Below are 18,693 nucleotides of genomic sequence, written 5' to 3'. Positions count from 1 at the left end.
CTCAGTTCAGCTTGACATCAATCAAGAAGCATAATCATAAACTTTATTTCCACCCCTTCAAAAAATAAATAAAAAAGGAGAAAATGGCACATCGGGAACCTGGGAAGAAAAGGTCGTCTTGAGGATCGCAGGTATTCAAAATGAAAATCAGTTTCTGAACAATATCCGGCGTACTAACTACGTACTTGTATTTCATGTCGATGCATTTTCATTGCAGTTCACAGATGTGATACAGAGCATGGGATTTCACAGGTGTGCCCAATATTCTTGCCTCACAGTGAGCGATATTGAAAAGGAGGCAGTCTAATATGAATGTCAAACTTTAACTGCTTACAATTATATTCCATAAACATTACAAAACGACTGCATCAGGAATTACAAAGAAAGCATTTGATGCGACTTGATAAGTCTTGCCAAAAGTCAAAAACTGACAGTGAATTAATGAGTGATTTCAGTGTATTGTCAACACAAAGTCTAATGTTTGGTAATCAGGTTCACATTTAGTACACTTTCACATTTAAAGTGGGGGTGAAGTTCTTGTGAGATATCAACAATTAAGCTATAAAAATGGCAGAGAATGTGATGACTAAAAGTTTATCACCACACAGGTAATAGTTATGTCTAACAGGAAACTCTGTTAGCAATTTGGTTTGAAGCTGTTCAGCCAAATACAAATTCATCAAATAAAACAAGCATGAAATCCATGTTTATTTTTTTAAGCAAATTAAATAGTATTTTATAAATAAGAATATGTTTGAACGACCGTACAAAAGTTGAAAAATATCCATCCCCGAACATTAATGGTTTTCAAAATGTCTTTACTCAAGACAACTTAATTCGGTATCGGAACACCATCCACAGGAACACGTTTGCTGTCCATTTTCACCACACATGATGCAGATCCAATTGTACTACATTTAGCTTGCACCAACCATCTTATGACAGACGTTACCTGCTGACCCTCTCATACAAAGCTTCACATTTTTTGTGGAAAGAAAAATTATTAAAAATAATTAAAAATAAATATAGAAAAAAATTATTAAAAGGATAAATCAGCTACATGTATGAATTTTAAATTTTATGCGGAGAAATTACATACCTACTAACATGTTGCACGTCCGGACGTCCTGAAAATGGTCTGGGTGTGTGCTTATTTAATATTAACATGCTTCCGAATTAGCTTTTGGGGCAAATTACAAATGAAAAATATTCACAAAATTTAACTTTTATTAGTATTTTCCGATTTGGTGAAAGACAGCTTAAACCCTGAGCTATGCTCCATAGATCATAACTTCCTATGAAGTTATCAGTCATTCATATACATTCAAATTACTCACGGAAGATGTTCGAGTGTTAGCTAAAGCAGACAGGTAGACACACAGATGCACTGTAAACAAAAAACAGATGCACATAACATCATTACTTAAGGGAAATCGACATACTACAGAAATACACTTGAGTATAGAGTGTAGAGAAATTAAAATGAGAAAAATTACTTCTTAAAATGGAAGGAAAAAAAGAGATATAGGTGGGAATGATAGGCATGGAAGCTTGAGAGGACAGGGAAGAAAGAGGAAAAAAGTTGGAAAAGGAGGAAGACTAAGACAGAGGAAGAGCACATATGGGGCCGATGGAAGAGAAGGGGTTAAACATTGACCATTTGCGCATACATTATATGTGCATGCCCACTTTGAAAGATAATAATAAAGAAAATGTTATATTGACAGTTGAGAGTTTTTTTTGTGGTATACCTGCATTATGAAATCTGGCAATACAGATACTCATGAAAAGCCTGATCACTGCAAAAAAATGTTAGGCCCGATGCCTTTGTCATTACGACGGCAGTCGTACAAGTAAAGATGAATATTTTGATCAATTACCGAGATGAATATAAAAATCAAATTGAGTATTTAGAAGGAAGAACTAGTCTTGCTGGTGAAGATGTGTCTATATGTGTTGGCAGACAGATAGAACAATGGATGGAATCAACAGGACGTCGATGGTGGTATGCTAACCTCCGTGGGAACGAAGGAGAAGCTGATATTTAAGCCATTGACCAGTCGGGTTAACGCTCAAAACGTCAGCGTCTCCTTGTTTCCCACGGCGGTTAACATACCTCAATCAATGTCCTCTTAATTTCATCCATCGAGTACGCAGTAAACTGAAATTATTATGCATACTAAAGACAAGAGGTGAAACGATGACACTTTGTCGCCTTGACCGGCTTTGCGTCATAAATGGAAGCAGGTAACTAGTAATCTCCAGGTAACTAGTAATCAATTTTACCAATGGCAAGCTTTATGGCAGACTGGAGTTTTTTTCCAACCTATCAACAATGAAACTATTTTGTGCTGCAAGATTGGCATCAAAGCAAACGTGCAATAGATATCTGGCAATAACAAATATCCAGGGCCTGCCAGGAGCACACATGACCGTATGCTCTGGTGAGATCAGTTTGTAATTGGTACGCTCATGATAATCTTTACCGAGTTAAAAGTGTGGGTGGAAGTTTGCAAGGCAGCTCAAGGTACTTGCTCTGAGCTTCCAGGAAATAGGATTTCTCTGAGCAGACACTAAAACACCTGTTATATCTCAAGTTTAACTTTCATAAACCATAACGATGTTGCAAGTTGTACATTATCACAACTAACACAACCTGCTCGTCATTAGGCTTTCACTCAGAGATTGACCATTTAGGTGCAGTCATTTTACCTTTTCCTGCAAAGGTGCGTCTCTCCGCAAGTTTTGTCACTGTGCCCCTTCCTTACAATTATCTCACTTCCTGTTGTTTTCCTTTGGAAATAAAACAAGATGAATCGTGAAAAAAAAACCTTCAACAACAACAACAAAATAAAAAACGACGTTGAGGCCACAGGTCACCAAATGTTTTCTTGACCGAAGTTTGATTCCTCCCTGTAATGCTCAAGGACGTATTTCTCAACTTCCTTTCTTTCTCCAGGTGTTCACATGCCGTTGTATGCAGGTCCACCACCACTCTCCGGCACAACCCAGTTAATGTTTTGACTGGGGTCTTTGATGTCGCATGTCTTGCAGTGCACGCAATTTTGGGCATTTATCTGTAGCCGCATTTCCTTCCCAGATTCCAGTGGGACAAACTCGTATACGCCTAGTAAGGAGGCAAATGAACAAGACAAAATTAACTCGTAATCGTATTGGACAGAGAAAAAGTGCTGCACTTGATACGTCAACACACGGCAGTTGTGAGACACCAGTTGTGGGAATTTATTTTTGAAAACTTCAGAATAGTTTGTTTTCCTTAGGAAAAGGATTGGTTTCATCAAAACTCGGAAGCAGATGGGAAAAAGTCATTTTTGTAAATGTGTTTCCGAAACAGTACCCAATTTTAGTAATACACACTTACTTGCCAAAAAAACAATACTATTAATTTGTTTTATGTTCTTAGGAATCAGACATCGGTTTTTTTTTCCAAGTTACAAAATTAAATTCTCATTGATTCATGAACATTACACTGCCATAAAGGCCTAGCCTACCTCTAGACATAACACCATAATGAGGTCCCAGACATAACACCGTCGTCCTACTACACCGCCATCTTACTAAATTAATCATCCCGATGCCTAGCACCTGGCATTCAGTCCATCGCCTACTGACGTCAGATATGTGGATTATGGTGTTCAACTGCCTTCAGCGAGAACATGACGTGCACATCTGTAGAGGCCTAGCTTAGCATGAGATCTAATGCCATAATGACGTCCCAGAAAAAGGAGCATGACAGAGGGACAGAGAAATCCGGCTAATCTTATAAATAATTTCAAGTGTTTGTGCGTTAGTTTGTTACTCTTTAATGGCTGAACCGTAGCACCGAGAGGCCCCAAATATTTGGTGTAGGTACTTCAGATTCTGGGCAAGGCTTTAAGCTACAGCACGTTGACCGTAACAAAAGGCCACTGCAGAGTGTATATTCAGATGTTGGGTCAGGCAGTGCTGCCACCGGCCCGCAGGAAAAAGGTAACCACCGTTAGACCAATAACTACATAGCTTTTCAATGTCCATCATGTCCCGCAACCCCAGCCTGGAAAAGCTCACCCGGCGGGTCAGTGCCGGGTACCTCCACCTCTCCCACCCCAGTATATTATATAGATGAGCAAATTGACCATTAGGGGTGATTTGAGACCATACTTAATTGTTGGCTCATAATGCCCTCCAAAATGACCGAATGAACCAGCAGTTAGTTGCACAGAAATTGCCATAAACATTACAGAGGGCCATGAAAATGAACTAACGATTATTATAAAGACAAACCCATGTCAACAATGAAAGTCTCACTTGGAAAATAGTGGCCAGAACGTACCAAAATAAAACAAGAAAAACCTCTCCGACTATCAACGTAAAAGGAATGTGGGAGAATCATGACACAAAGCAAAGTGCAAGTGGTTCTGAGAGTCATAAACTCTGCAAATAAACACCATTGATCAAGTGGGGAACCCAACCCTCCCGACCCACCCATCAATGTCCACCCTTTCTCAGCAGATGGATTTTCTACATCTTTGTTGGTAAATAAATTTAATTTTTTTTTTACACGTAGTCAAGGCTCGCGGAAGAGCTAGAATACAAAACAGATTAGGACGCAACATAACAAAAGGAAAAACAAAAGAAGGGGGGAAATTAGACAAACAAGTGTGCAGGTAACGATGAGGGGTAAAGGGGTGGACAATATGGATACAAAAGCAAAATTTTGGGAGCGGTGAGGGTGGTTTGGGTGTAGAAAAGATCATGGTTTTGGATGGGGGATGATTTGAGATGGTGATGAACAGCTATCTGGAAGACATACAGGGAAGAGTGAGGTGGAAGTGGAAGTGTAGAAGTTGGTTCCACAGGAGGTGAAAAAGAGGAACAAATGAGTGGAGGTGAGCAGTGGTTCTGGATTTTTGGGAGTTTAACTAGGAGGGGGTTGCTGGTAGACCACATGCATCCTGCACATGTCTGAGAGGGGGTGGGGGGCACAAATCACAGAGAGGGCAGAGGATGCAAGACCAGAAGGGAAGCGGAAGAAGACAGAGAGACCACCAACCTGTTGGTGATGGCAAAGTGATAGGCCCATAGACTCAACTTCATCGCAAGAGATTCCAATGATCTTGAAAGCCTTGGTTTCCACAGCATCAAGTCAGCAAGGTATGAGGCATGGGAGCCAGCCTAGTGGGGAGAGCAGTACTCCATCAAGCTGTGGATGAAAGCCTTGTAGGTGGATAGGAGCTCAGGTATGCCAAGGAAGGACTTTGCACGACTGAGGATGCCCAAGTTGGCTTCTAGCTTTGGAAGCCAACTTTGAAATGTGGCTTGCCCAAGAGAGATCAAGGCTGAGAGCGAGACCCAATAATTTGAGTGACTGAACTTCTTTGAGAGTGTTGTTGGAACTTCTTTGAGAAAGTATATGGGAGGGTTTGCAGTACGGTCTTTTTGGGGAGCAGATAGTTAAGTGGAAGAAGAGTAGTTTGTGGAATGATCCGAGGTTGCCTTCGGTTGGATTTGCCTTCTAAGAGGAAAATGCAAGTTGTTTTAAGGCAACTGCCTTCACAACAGGATTCAGAGCACCAGGGCACGAGGATGGGTAAGATAACTGAAGACGAGATGGGACTAATCTGTGCATAAGAGAGAGCAGGTTTCTGTGGAAGAATTCCCAGGCTGAATTAATATCAGGGGCGGTAGATATAGGAGACCAGTCATGAAGTATGATGGCTGCTTGCAGTCCTTGCCAGTTTGCCTGAGTGAACTGCCAGACTTGCCCGCACATAGGCTGTTCTCTGAGAATGGCCAAAGAGATGTTGACCTTCACAAGCAAATGACCAAATGAGCTAATTAAGGCAGAGGAAGAGCAAGATACATTGGTGGGCAAGTTGGTCATCACCAAATCCAGAAGGGAAGATTTATCATTGGGAGAAATCCAGGTTGGAAAGTTTACAGATTGTCAGCCCCATGGAGAGTCACAGAAGTCTTTTGCAGAAGTGCCCTGGGTAGTGAGAGAGGTACCAACACCCAGCCAATTTGCATGGTGACAATTGAAATCACTACATATCAGGAAGAGAGAGAGTTGGGATGAGTGGTTAAAAATTGGTCCATGTCGTCTGAGAAAGAGATGTCGACAGAGTCGTCACAGTTGGGAGGACAGCACAACAACACATAGAGAAACATGAGGTTGGAGCGGAAGGGATGTCACAGCCAGAGGTACTCCTGCAGTTTGGGAGGTGTAATAGCAGTACGAGAGCAAAAAAATGGAGTTGTTGATGTACATTGCAACTCCACCACCAGGACGGGTTCAGGACAATAAAATCGGAGGAGACAATAGCTAGGGAGAAACACTAAGGAGTCAGGGATGTCCTGTGGGAGGAAGGATTCTGCTAAAGAGATGATGTCAGGTTTATTGGCAGCTGCTTTGATGGAGAGATGTCAGGTTGGAGCAGAAATCTCGGATGTTTGAGGTCCACACAGTTAGGGACAGGGGGAAGGAGCTGCTGATATGACGTAGAGACGAGGAAAGGAGCAAGGAAGGTGTGGGGCGAGGGGATGTGGGAAGGCTCAAAGCTGTGAGGGAAAGGGGGAAGAGCGGGGGTAAGTAGAGAGGGGCAAGACAATGGGGGAGCCCCTCGGGGGATGGGACTGACATGGAAGGGTTACACAACATAAATGGGCGTGAAGGGGAAATTATTGTCGTGTGCACACAACCGCTGCAAAATTTCTCCCTCAGGATCCCCACACTGGATAACCTGTGAAACCTGTGACAGACTTAATGGGTGTGGTGGTGGGGAGAATGTTTTTTGGTGAAGGCATGGAGGAAAATTTGGCTGTAAGTGAAAGAGGAGGCTGGATGAACGAAACATTTAGGAATGAGGAGGTTTTGGGAAATAAGGGTTGTCAGAGAGAAAAAGGAAGAGATTTTGATGAAGAAGAATGAATGAGTTGTTCCTGATGGAGTAAAAAGCAGAGTAAGGCATTTTAAAACACATTTTGGGAGCAGGTTTTTAAAAAATGCTATAAAGTGCTTTTAAGGAAGAGAAACGTTTTATTTCGTGAAGATTCAGTTTGGGGATATTGAAAAGGGATTGGAAAATGAGTAACAGAGCACAAAGAGTTTGGATTTTTTTTTTCCGATGATGTTTGTTTTGGTTTAAAAAAAAAAAGGTTTTTTCCTTTGTTAACAAGGAGAGATGTGTTGTTTGTATTTTTCAGGGAGGAGGGAAAATAGAATGAGCTGAGGGATCAGAAGTAACAAGACCTGGGATAAAAGCAGCGAAAACGAGGCAAAAATATGCAAGGGAAGCACACTAGACTATCACTAGTACAGTAGACCCCACTTAACTTGGGGCACAAATTAAATGAGTAAACACAGCAGGATATGGTTTGAGACAGAATAATTGATACAACAACAACAACAACATGCATTTTAAGGCCATTTTCCCTGCTAGAGCGGGGGTTAGCCTTGCGGTCCCCATGACAATCTTCTCCATTTTGCCCTATTTTCTGCATCTCTCCTTGTTAACCCCCTTGCCCGCATTTCTTCTTCCACCATCTTTAGCCAAGTCTTTCTCGGTCTTCCCCGTCCTCTACTTCCTTCTACATTCATTTCCATCACTCTTCTCAACCTCACTTTCATCCTTCCTCAACACATGACCAAACCATCTCAACCTGTTCCTCTTCACAGCATCAATCACATGATGAAAGGTTTGTGGCTACAGAATCAGAATAATCAGCTATAATAATCAGTGCTGCTACAGAATCAGAATAATTGATGAAAAATAATAACAGCAAGACAGGATTAAAAATAAAATAGTAAAACACAACGTAACTGGGCCGGAGAACTTAGCTTAGATGAAATGGTAGGTGCGAGAGCCAATCAGTCATTCACATGCGTTCACATGCAGTCCCTCAATATTCATATTTTTCATATTTTATATCTACAATTTTAATTAAATATACACCAATACTGGAGTGGGTTGCAGTAAAGGCTCGATGAACCGAATGACCTTATTTCCTTCCCTGGAGCTTCCATGCAAAATCGTACTCCAGCTCCTAAAACAGTGCAAATGCATAGTTTAGAGCTTCTGTAGCCACAAACCTGCTGGGCAGAACCTTTGCTCAGGGCCATCATATAGAGCAAGGTTATTTTGCACGGGAGAGGCGTCGTCTTGAAGTGTGAGATGTGGCGGTTGGTCATGCTCGTGGTTTGTGCCGCTGAGCGCAACCGACGAAAGCAGGTCGAAACTCAGCTGTCCGTCTGGCCGTGGGTACTCTATGGGTGTGCAATCCTTGGCTTGGCGCAACCACGAGTGGTCGGGTCCTGCAAGACAAAAATCCACGTCCATGTTCACCTGACTAAGTTTCTCAACGACATGTGCAAATGGTCCATCAACATTCATAAAAAAACAATAACTGGTCTGATTATAAAAACATTGTTGTTGGTAAAATTACATGAAAAGCGGAATTTCTATTAACATATTCCAAAATTATTTAAGAAAAAAATAATCAAATGACGGGACATAGATTAAAGGCCAACTCCTCTCATTTATCGATCAAATGAATAATGTGAAACTTTTTTGATAAATTGCACATGAAAGTTTAGGAATTCTCTATTCATTCCTAATTAAAGCACATGCTTTATCATCGAGATCCATCATTAGCAATATATATTGAATGAGGTTTCTTTTTCAAATAACATTTATTGGCAAGCCTATGAAAGAAACACGTCAGATTTTCAAAAACCAAAACAAAGAAAAACACTTAAACCATAAATATCATAAAAACTAACATTGATTATGTGGACTGAACGAGCAGTTACAGTGTAATTTCCATTTTATATGAGCTTTTTGACATTTGACATGATCCATTTTGGATAGGGGAGTAGGGTTCAAAGTGCTAGCTGCAATCTATTTATATATTAGTCAAGTATATTAGTCAAGTATATTCTGTACCCACCTTACCCAGTCATACCCAGCTGATCCTGGATTCTGTGTCCTTTTCTCCTGACAAGGTGGAGAAGTTTCTGTCAATCCTCGACTATGATTCTGCAACTGGACCAGACGGCATCAGCCCACAGGTCCTAAAATCCTGCTCTGCCACACTATCTCACCCCCTCTCTGTTCTCTTCACCCTCTCTTTTGCTCAAGGTCATCTGCCATCTGCTTGGAAATCAGCCAACATTACCGCTTTACACCAAAAAATGTGCAAAAACAGATCCTTGCAACTACAGATCAATCAGCCTGCTCCCAATAATCAGCAAGGTCATGGAATCCATCATCGTTTCTGACATCAAATCCTTCCTCTTCTCCAATGGCTTGATCTCGGATCATCAATTTGGATTCAGACCAGGTCATTCTGCTCTGGACATGTTGCGTCTGCTGTCTCAACAATGGATGGAGGTCCTCAATGCCGAACAGGAAATTAGAGCCGTCTCCCTTGACATATCACGTGCCTTCGATACGGTCTGGCACCCCGCTCTGCTCACCAAACTCTCCTCCTATGGTATCCATGGAAATCTCCATGCATGGCTTGCGGACTTCCTCTCTGGTCGTAGTCAACATGTGGCCCTGAATGGACTTCTCTCATCTCCCCTTCCTGTTCAGGCTCTCCCTCTTCCTTCCCTCCCTTCACTTCCTTCCCTCCGCTCCCTTCTTTCTATTATTTTACCAGCACTCTTCCATTCATGGCACCCTTTGACTTTAGGGTGGGATGATCCCTCACTCTCCCACCTCCCACAAGTGTCATATTGACCATTTAATCCTGCTGATACAACTATGAAGGCAGAGATAGTGGTGTCTAGGACTTACATTAATGAGATATTGAGAAAATACATATGACTGGTGTTATAACTTGTGTAAAAAACTGTTACAAAAATATAGGACTGGTGTTAATGTGATCTTTATAAATAAATAAAAAATGGCACACTTCCCCTGTTGGTAATGCCCTGCGGAGATCTCACCCTTGTGACGAAGTGTCCAGGGTTCCTTGCCACGCAGGATCCAGTAGAAAACTCCTGTGTACATTATGCCTCCATAAAGGCCAAGAGGCGAGTGAAATGATGGCCGGATGTTGCGCACAGCGTACAACTCTTTCCAAACCCAGGAAGACTTCAGAGCCTCGTCATATTCTTCCACATGCACTCCTGCTTATGCATCAAAATCACATCCTGGTATCAGAGAATTATCCAAACACCGTCAGATTTACATTTTGACTTTGCATATAAATAGTATAGACTACTACGACTACAAACAACTACTACTACTACCACCACTACTACCACGACTTTAGCGGCCCCAATTAGTCACCCCTTCTTGTGTGGTTGGCCAGGGAAAGTCTTTGGCTGAAGCATTTTCCAAACCAACTGGCTGGACTATATGTTCGACTGGAGCTGATTTGGGTCTGACTTTGCCCAGAATGTCTGCGAAAACTCACCTACCCCTCTCAAAATACACCGTGGGCATGTTTAATACCCACCAACTAATGGTATCCGATGTGACACCTGACTTATCGTCCATCAAAAAGAACGGCACCCTTTTTGATGCAAAGCCATGCTTGTGAAGCACCAATCTGACAGTTTATAGTCGAGCCTCGAATCAAAACCCAGCCAGCTAAAGTGCACCACATCTGCACCACCCTGTAAGACCAGATTGGCATTCAAAACACATTTTGTGGAATCAAGCAGACCACCATGAAATATCAAAACACATCAGTAATGGTCCACAACTTGTTAATGACCCACAATTAAAACCACACAATTTGAAAATGTAAAGGTGCAGTTCCTGACCCTGAGCATTTGGTTCTTCCACCGCAAGCTTAGCGTAGATGGTGTCTGCCGCAATTATTCCACTCTTCATGGCGGTGTGCGTGCCCTTTATCTTAGGAACATTCATGAGGCCAGGGCTGCAGCCAACAAGCAGCCCCCCAGGGAATGAGAATCTCGGAAGAGACTGCAGGTGAGGAAGAGTGGAGGTGGGTGTTGAGGATAAGGTAGAAATCGGGGGGGGGGGGAAGCTTCTCCAAAGGTTACACTACACTTGACTCTTCAAAAGTCATTAAAATAGTTATGAAAATCACCATTTTAATGCATATAGTTAGTTAATTGATGTTGATAATCTCTATAAAATAGAGGGAAAGCAAGTTGTATGTACAGTATGTAATATTATGTTGTACGCTAAATGTTGTATGCAATTCGAGTTATCCGAGCTATACAACCACGACATATTATATATGCACAAAAGCAGTATGCATGTTTTGGCTTCATGTTTGCACCTCAGGTTATTTTTAAGTTTCAGCAGCAATCGATACAGCGATGCAGCAGTTGCCTATACACCGCCCAAATAAATGGTTGTGTCACAATAACGTGTTGCATGCTTGGAACAAGATCACCCTAGGTTGGGTAGAATTTTCTAATGGCAATTCAATATAGAATGTACACATTACATCATTGAGTGTTCGATGTGTAAGTGTTAGATGGCTAGCAGGTGGTATTTCATTTTGTAGTCTATAATCTATTCATTTATTAGATGTGACAAGGACAAATGTATTCGATTTTAGTGAAGATCTGGGTCCAAATTAGATAATTATTTATGTTTTAAAGTAATTCTTCACCATTGAGAGATAGGACAAAAGACGATATATGGCACAAAACGTTGTGGACGGATTCGGTCGAAACTTGGTGGATGGGTTTGGTAGGGTTTGGGTTTGGATGTTTGGATGTTTGATGGGTTTGGATGTTTGAACATCTACTTCATGGTAGATGACAAGAACAAGCCGATTCGATTTTGGTTAAGGTCCAGATGCAGATCCAGCCTATCAGTGTGTTACAAAATGTAAACTGTTCAGGCTGATGAAGGTATGTGCTCTTCTGAGTGCCATTTTAGTTCATGCTGCAAATGTCTTCATGGCTGTCTTGCCTGGATCCACTTTGTCAACCAGCATGCTATTGTACCTTCCGTGCTCCTTCACTTGTTTTTGCGAAACTGTATTTGTGTGCCACTGCAGTGTTTTGTGTGCCTTGAATGCTTCAGGACTCCGCTTGAACCCACTGCGCTGAATGCTTCGGATGCCTCCACGGCACTTCCACAGCACCAAGGGCTCATCATTCGTCACCATGGCTTAGAAGGTAACCATGGTTGATAACTGCCATCTCTCCACCTGACGCGCTCTTTACGACCCATTCCTCATGTCCTCATGCTCTCAGCATTCTTCTATCGGACCTGAATAATCAATTTATTTTCTTTTTCCCGCCTTTTGATCCTTCCACCACATTTCATTACATTTATTGTCTTTGTCATTTTGCTTTCCCTGCTGGCCCATGCATTACAAGCAGTGATTATCCTCAATTACATATTCTGAGTTTTTGTTCTTGTATCACAAAACTAAGTTATGTGTTTTAAGAAAGGTGGTGCTAATCGTTCAGTTCCATGATACAACTAGATCAGTGGTTCTTAACCTTTTTAAAGGCGCCAAACCCCTAAAGAAACCCACCGAACACTCGCGGAACCCCTCAAATTTAACCAAAAAATTAAGAAGAATTGCATCTTAATGCGTTCTTTTCGGGAGGCGATCTGGGAAATGCGTGGTTTTGTTTTGGCAAGGGCCACCTTCAAATCATTTTCGCATGCAAGCCTGCTCCTTTTCTTCGTTTTAATGTCCACCAGTTTCGAAAACGCATGCTCGCAGAGATACGTTGTAACGAACGGCGTGAGGATCTCAAGGGCAATTTTAGCGATGTGAGGATACCCTTCCATTTGGCGGCACCAAAACGTTGAGCCTTGTTGTGCGGAAGAGTTGTTGTTGAGTCCGGCTCTGCTGAAGTTCGATGAGGTCGTCGAGGTATTGGTCGTTGACATCTGCCGTTGCAACGTCGAAAGTAAACGGTTGCTGCACCCATGCTGGGTATTGCTCTTGGTCGGGGAAGGAGCCGTCGAATGACTTTCCTAGCTCATCCAAGTGCGTGGCAATCGCTTGCTTCAGCTCCCCCGGTACAGCACCACAGCAGTGCCTCCAACTTCAGACTCATCTTCGATCCCGCTCAGGCACTCGTCCAGTAGCGAAAAGTTCGCGAAGTTGTCGTTCTCTGATCGCCACCTCCACAATGGTAACTTCTTTCGGAAAGCGCTCAGCTTTTCTTCAGATTCGATGACATTCACTCCACCGCCCTGCATCTGGCAATTGAGATGATTGAGTGCGTCGAAGATGTCAGCCAAGTACGCCATGGTGAGGATGAACTCTGACTCTTGGAAGTGCGTTGCATGGCAATGCTGGAGTTCTCACAAAAACAGGGCTAATTGTACACGCAAGGCAAAAACTAGGCTCACTACCTTCCCTCGTGATAACCATTGAACGTTAGAGTGGTAGAGAAGGACTTCGAATTCAGAGCCGATTTCATTGCACAGCTCTTTGAAGATGCGATGATTCAGAGCACGGCTTCACACGTAATTCACAGTTTCAACGACGATTTTCAGAACATTGGCCAGTCTTGGAGGCAGGGTTTTTTATGCCAGCGCGTGTCTGTGCAGGACGCAGTGCGTGACGATGATGTGTGGTGCATCGGCCTTCACCAGCGCTCCAAAACCGGGGTTGCATCCCAGCATGGCTGGAGCTCCGTCCGAGCAAACTGCAGACACCATGTTCCATGAGAGGCCGTTGCTTCTGAAGAAGTCGTCCACAAGCTTCTTCACGTCAGCTGCCTTGGTCGTTGTTGTGAGAGGCTTGCAGAACAGAAAGTCTTCCTTGATCTTGTCTCCTTTGACATAACGCACAAATAAGATGAGATGGCTCAAATTCGAAACGTCGGTGGTCTCGTCGAGTTGAAGGCTTAATTTCGTCGGGCTAGCGACTAAATCTGCAACTACCTGGGCGAGGATGTCGTCGCTCATGTTGTCGATTCTGCATCTGATGGTGTCATTTGAGAGTGGAACGAGAGACAACTTGTTTTCAGCAGCTTTTCCCAGCATGATGTTGGCCATCTTCAACGCGGCCGGTTTGATGAGTGTCTTGCCAACGGTGTGCGGTTTGCCCTGCTTTGCGATCAGGTACGCAACTTCATACGACGCGGTGAGGATCGGTTTGTCAATTGGAACGAAGCCGAGAGTGGGCAAGGTAGCACTTGAGTCGAATCGGATTCTCTTCAACTTGAATTCATCCAGCGTTGCGTCTTTGTACTGCCCCTCGCCGTGCAGTTTTTTTGAAGTGTTCCCATAGTTTTGCTGGTGCTAGGCTGGAGTTGCTCAACTTGACATTGCAAAGCATGCATTGAGGACGCTGACTTCCGTCTCGTTCCGTCAAACACGTGAACCCGTACCGCACGTAATCCTCCGACCACTTCATTTTTTTTGCTCTACATACTGCAAAAAAAAGAAAAAAAAGCAACAAACTGATCTTAATCGAGTTCGGGCAAATAATGATATGACAAAAATTTAAAAAGGAACATGCTTAAATATAATCAGTACCCCTCTGAAAACTGAGAAATTTTAACGAAGAAAACATAACTTATAGTTACGATGACGGGATTTATTATCTACTCAACTCTATGTCACCTCAAATCCCATTATAATATTACATAGAAAACTGTGAATTGTTAGTTTTGAATTGCGACCAAAGGAGTTATATCACCTCCACTTAATTTTCTGAGTAATTCAATCATATTATATAATCACCATCCACTTTTGACTTTAATATAACTCTGAACCCACCCTGCATATCCACAAACATTTCCAACTTACTTTTCAATTAATCAGTAACTCCAAAGTAAGGCGCGACCAATGACGCACGGCACACGGCAAGCTAATCGAGGCTATTCACTGGAATTTCCGAACACCTGCAAAGTCCAAAATCCAGTAAGTAAGTAAGCAAGTAAGTAAGCACCATAAACAGAATAATTAACAAGTTGCTCATTGATTCAACTTACTACAGTCAGTGTGAAACAACTTATCTTAAACCCAGACCAGAGAAACCATGAATGGGATGGGACTACAAATAACATTTCCATTCGTTCGTAACATACATAGCAAAATAATAATAATATTAATAATAAGCGTAATTACACATAGATTCAAAATTGATACAAAAAAAAACAAACAAAAAAAACATATTGCAATGTGTTTCGGAGGACCTCCGCCGAACCCCTGAGACTGGCTCACTGAACCCCTGGGGTTCGGTCGAACCCAGGTTAAGAACCACGGAACTAGATGGTATTCATAGAATACTTACCCTGCGCAGTCTTGAGAAGGACTTGGTGCAAGCCAACTCTTCTGTTTTTTAAGGGGTTTTTTTTTAAATCCAAGATGGCGCCTGTACCACGTGACCAATGACGTCATAATTATCATTAGAAGAATTCTACAGGAGGAGCCACTCATATTCTGAAAATTTCGTGCACATTGGACTAACAGTTGCAGAGGAATTTTTTTTTATCATACTGATCAGATCAAGCGTTGTACTTGTCCAATTATGACATCATAATGGAGGCACCTATGACATCATCATTAACATATCTTATTCCCCATGGGGTGTACTTGACAATGAGCCATGTTTCAATTTTTTCCATGAGCTTGTTCTCCGTCTGTCCGTCCATTCCACCTGTGGTTTTTCAGACTATTTTCCCATACCCTTTAACATATTCAACTGTTAATTGGTACATGGCTTTATTATGATAAGTTACAGAACAAGTTCGAGTTTGAGGGCATTTCGTCAAGTTTTCACAGAGTTACGCCCTTTTTGAACTTAGCAAATATTACATCGGTAGGGAACATGTATTGCAAAGCAATTCTTACTCGTGTTGATGATGTAACTAAAACATATATGCACAGAAATACCAAAACATAAAAGCTGACCTGTACTCTCACCTCATATTCATCTTTTGACCTCAAATCCAAATTTATTGAGTATGTATCAATAATAACAAATTTCACTTCACTGTTCCAATACTTATGGAGGGCACTGTATGACTGGTCGCATCTGCGATAGGGAGTCATAAAATTAACAGCTTATCTATTAAGGCAACCCAAGTACAGTGGTTTAGAGATTTTGCTACAAGATTGGAGATCTCGCGCGATCTGGTACTGAGCGGTCACAGTTTTTCGAAGCTGTTCCACGATCTTCACGCACGCTCGAAGTTAAGTAATTGTTCACAATTGTATTTTTGTCGAAACTGTATTTATCTTACGTGTGTGTACCTATAGTGTGTCCCTCGGAAGATTCTCTGCGTTAATCTTTCATACCTGTATAAAATAGTCGAGTATTTCGTGCCGCGCAGCCTAGTTGTTGAAGCTTCCGACCTCCACCTCCCCCTGTTGTTGAAGCTTCCGACCTTGAGGCTTGGTTCTCTCCGGGCATCCAAAGTGAAGTTATTTTTTCATTCGTGTGTTTGTCAAATTTCAACTCGTTATTTTATCGTCTATGCGTTATTGTTTGTTTATACTTAGTTTTGGTTTGAATTTCCTGTAATTCGTAATTAATTAATCGTGTTCTGTTTGCTCCGCGTGTGCCGCCTTGTACCCCCATCGGTGTTTGTTAACTTAAGTTCCCTACTTCATGTTTCGCTTGGCTCTTAGATTTTTTCCCTTCTACCCCGAACATAATACTCTTTGTCTAACGTTTTAAACTCCCACCCCCCCAAAAAAAACCAAAAACATTTATTTTCCTTTCTCCACGTGTGCTGTTGTCTCATCGTGTACTTCTGTCCAGGTGGGCTGTTCGCCCCGCCCCCATTATCTCCTTGCCATCCACTTTTTGCCCTATTCACGTGACTCGTGGTTGTCCCTCTGGGTCCTCTCCCCGTTGGTATTTTGTGAATATAAGATTGTTCACGGTTCTGTTTAAATATTATTTAAATATGTTGAAACTTTCCCCTTCAGTGTTTTATTCAGTGGTATATTACAACACGCTGTTTTTCTTCCGATTTAAAAGGCTTTTTTCAATTTCCTCTCCAACTCATTCCACTTCAAAAAAAATAAATTCAATCTCTTATACGTCTCCCTCACTACATGTTCTAAATTCACATTCATTCCATCCCTCCTCCATCGTTCTTAATCGGCTTGCTAACTTGAAAATCACAATAAACCCAATTTGTTATCAATGTTCGTCTTTCATTAATCATCCACTTTCTAAACTCCCCTCTTGCCCCTCCCCTCCAAATCCCCCCCCCCTTGCCCCTACACTCCTAAACTCCCCCCTTGCCCCTCCACTCCTAAACTCCCCCCTTGCCCTTACCCTCCTAAACTACCCCCTTGCCCCACCCCTCCAAATCCCCCCCCTTGCCGCTCCCCTCCTAAACTCCCCCCTCACTCCTCCCCTTCAAAACTCCCCCCCAACCCCTCCCAATCAAATCTCCCCCCATATCTTTCCTCTCCAATTCTCCCTCCTCCTCCTCAAAGCTGCCTCCTCCCCACTTTGTCTCCCTTCTATCTCATACCTCCACCTCCCCCAACCTTCTACTTTCCTCTGCCCGCCCCCCCCCCCCCTCAAACAACCCCTCACTGTGCCTAATCCCTTCACCATCAAACCTTTCGTCCTCCTCATCTTTCCCTTTCTTGTAACTCTTCTGTCATCTCTGACACACTATCAACTCCTCTCCCGACCTCCCCCTCTCATCCTTCATCTTCCTCTACCCCTCCCCTCCCCCGTCGTGTACCCGATGCTCCCCCTCTCTCTTCATTAACGGTATGGACCTCAAACATCCGGGGCCTTCGCTCAAACCTGACTGATCTCTCCATACAGGTTGCTTCTGACAATCCAGACTTGATCTGTTTAACAGAAACTTTCCTCCTTCAAGATGTCTCTGATTCCTTAATATCTCTTCCTGGTTACTCCCTCCTCCGGTATGATAGACCTGAGCCTCGTCCTGGTGGTGGGGTTGCTATCCTTATCAAAAACTCTCTTCCTCACTCTCTTTGCACTGCCCTCTCTCCACCTCACCCCCAGGAGTACATCTGGCTACGGCTTCCTCTCCGCTCCCACCTTTTGTTCATATGTGTTCTGTACCGTCCTCCAAATTACATTTCACTGTCTGACAACATGGACCAACTTCTATCCACTCATCCCAACTCTCTCTTCCCCATATGTGGCGACTTCAACTGTCATCATGCCAGCTGGCTGGGTGTGGGTTTCTCTCTCACCAGTCATGGCACCTCAGCAAAGGACTTCTGTGACTCACTGGGATTGACACAATCTGTCAATTTCCCGACCCGGATCTCAGCCAATGGAATATCTTCTCTTCCAGACTTGGTTATGACAAACTTCCCTGCTAATGTCTGCTGCTCTTCTTCTGCTCCAATTGGTTCTTCTGATCATGTGCTTGTTAAAGTGGACATCTCTCTGGCCATTCTCAGAGAGCCTCCTCAGCATCGACGAATCTGGCATTTCACTCAGGCCGACTGGCACGGTCTTCAAGCAGCCATCAATCATCTGGACTGGTCTCCCATCTCTACTGCCTCTGACATCAATTCTTCCTGGGAATTCTTCAAAAGCAAACTGCTCTCTCTCATGCACAGATTTATCCCATCTCATCTTCAGTTGTCTTACCCTTCCTCCCGTCCATGGTACACTGAATCTTGTGGTGAGGCAGTTGCCCTGAAACAACTTGCCGTTGCCTCTTGGAAGGCAAATCCAACTGAAGGTAATCTCAGTTCCTTCCACCGAGCTCGGAACAAGTGTGTGCCTATCCTCAGGAGTGCCAGAAAGCACGATCTCTCCACACTC

General features: G+C 42.9%; 1 protein-coding gene across 3 annotated transcripts in view; it reads right to left on the bottom strand.

Annotated features, from left to right (window-relative positions):
* Nucleotides 1-1,209: 1,209 nt before the first annotated feature.
* The window catches only part of ETFDH (electron transfer flavoprotein dehydrogenase), a 64,246-nt gene continuing 46,762 nt past the window's right edge, over nt 1,210-18,693 (bottom strand). For all 3 annotated transcript variants that reach the window (XM_078775863.1, XM_068112493.2, XM_078775864.1), the window contains exons 10-13: nt 10,778-10,940; nt 9,953-10,135; nt 8,093-8,314; nt 1,210-3,127 (exon numbers count right to left, since the gene is read on the bottom strand). In XM_078775863.1, coding sequence (XP_078631989.1) covers nt 2,964-3,127; nt 8,093-8,314; nt 9,953-10,135; nt 10,778-10,940 — 732 coding nt within the window. In that variant the 3' untranslated portion in view covers nt 1,210-2,963. The remainder of the gene's footprint in view (nt 3,128-8,092; nt 8,315-9,952; nt 10,136-10,777; nt 10,941-18,693) is intronic.

Source organism: Myxine glutinosa, chromosome 4 (assembly GCF_964187855.1).
Source record: "Myxine glutinosa chromosome 4, kmMyxGlut1.1, whole genome shotgun sequence".
Taxonomy (NCBI): Eukaryota; Metazoa; Chordata; class Myxini; order Myxiniformes; family Myxinidae; genus Myxine; species Myxine glutinosa.
Note: the sequence above shows the minus strand (reverse complement) of the source record. Positions and strands in the feature narration are given on the sequence as shown.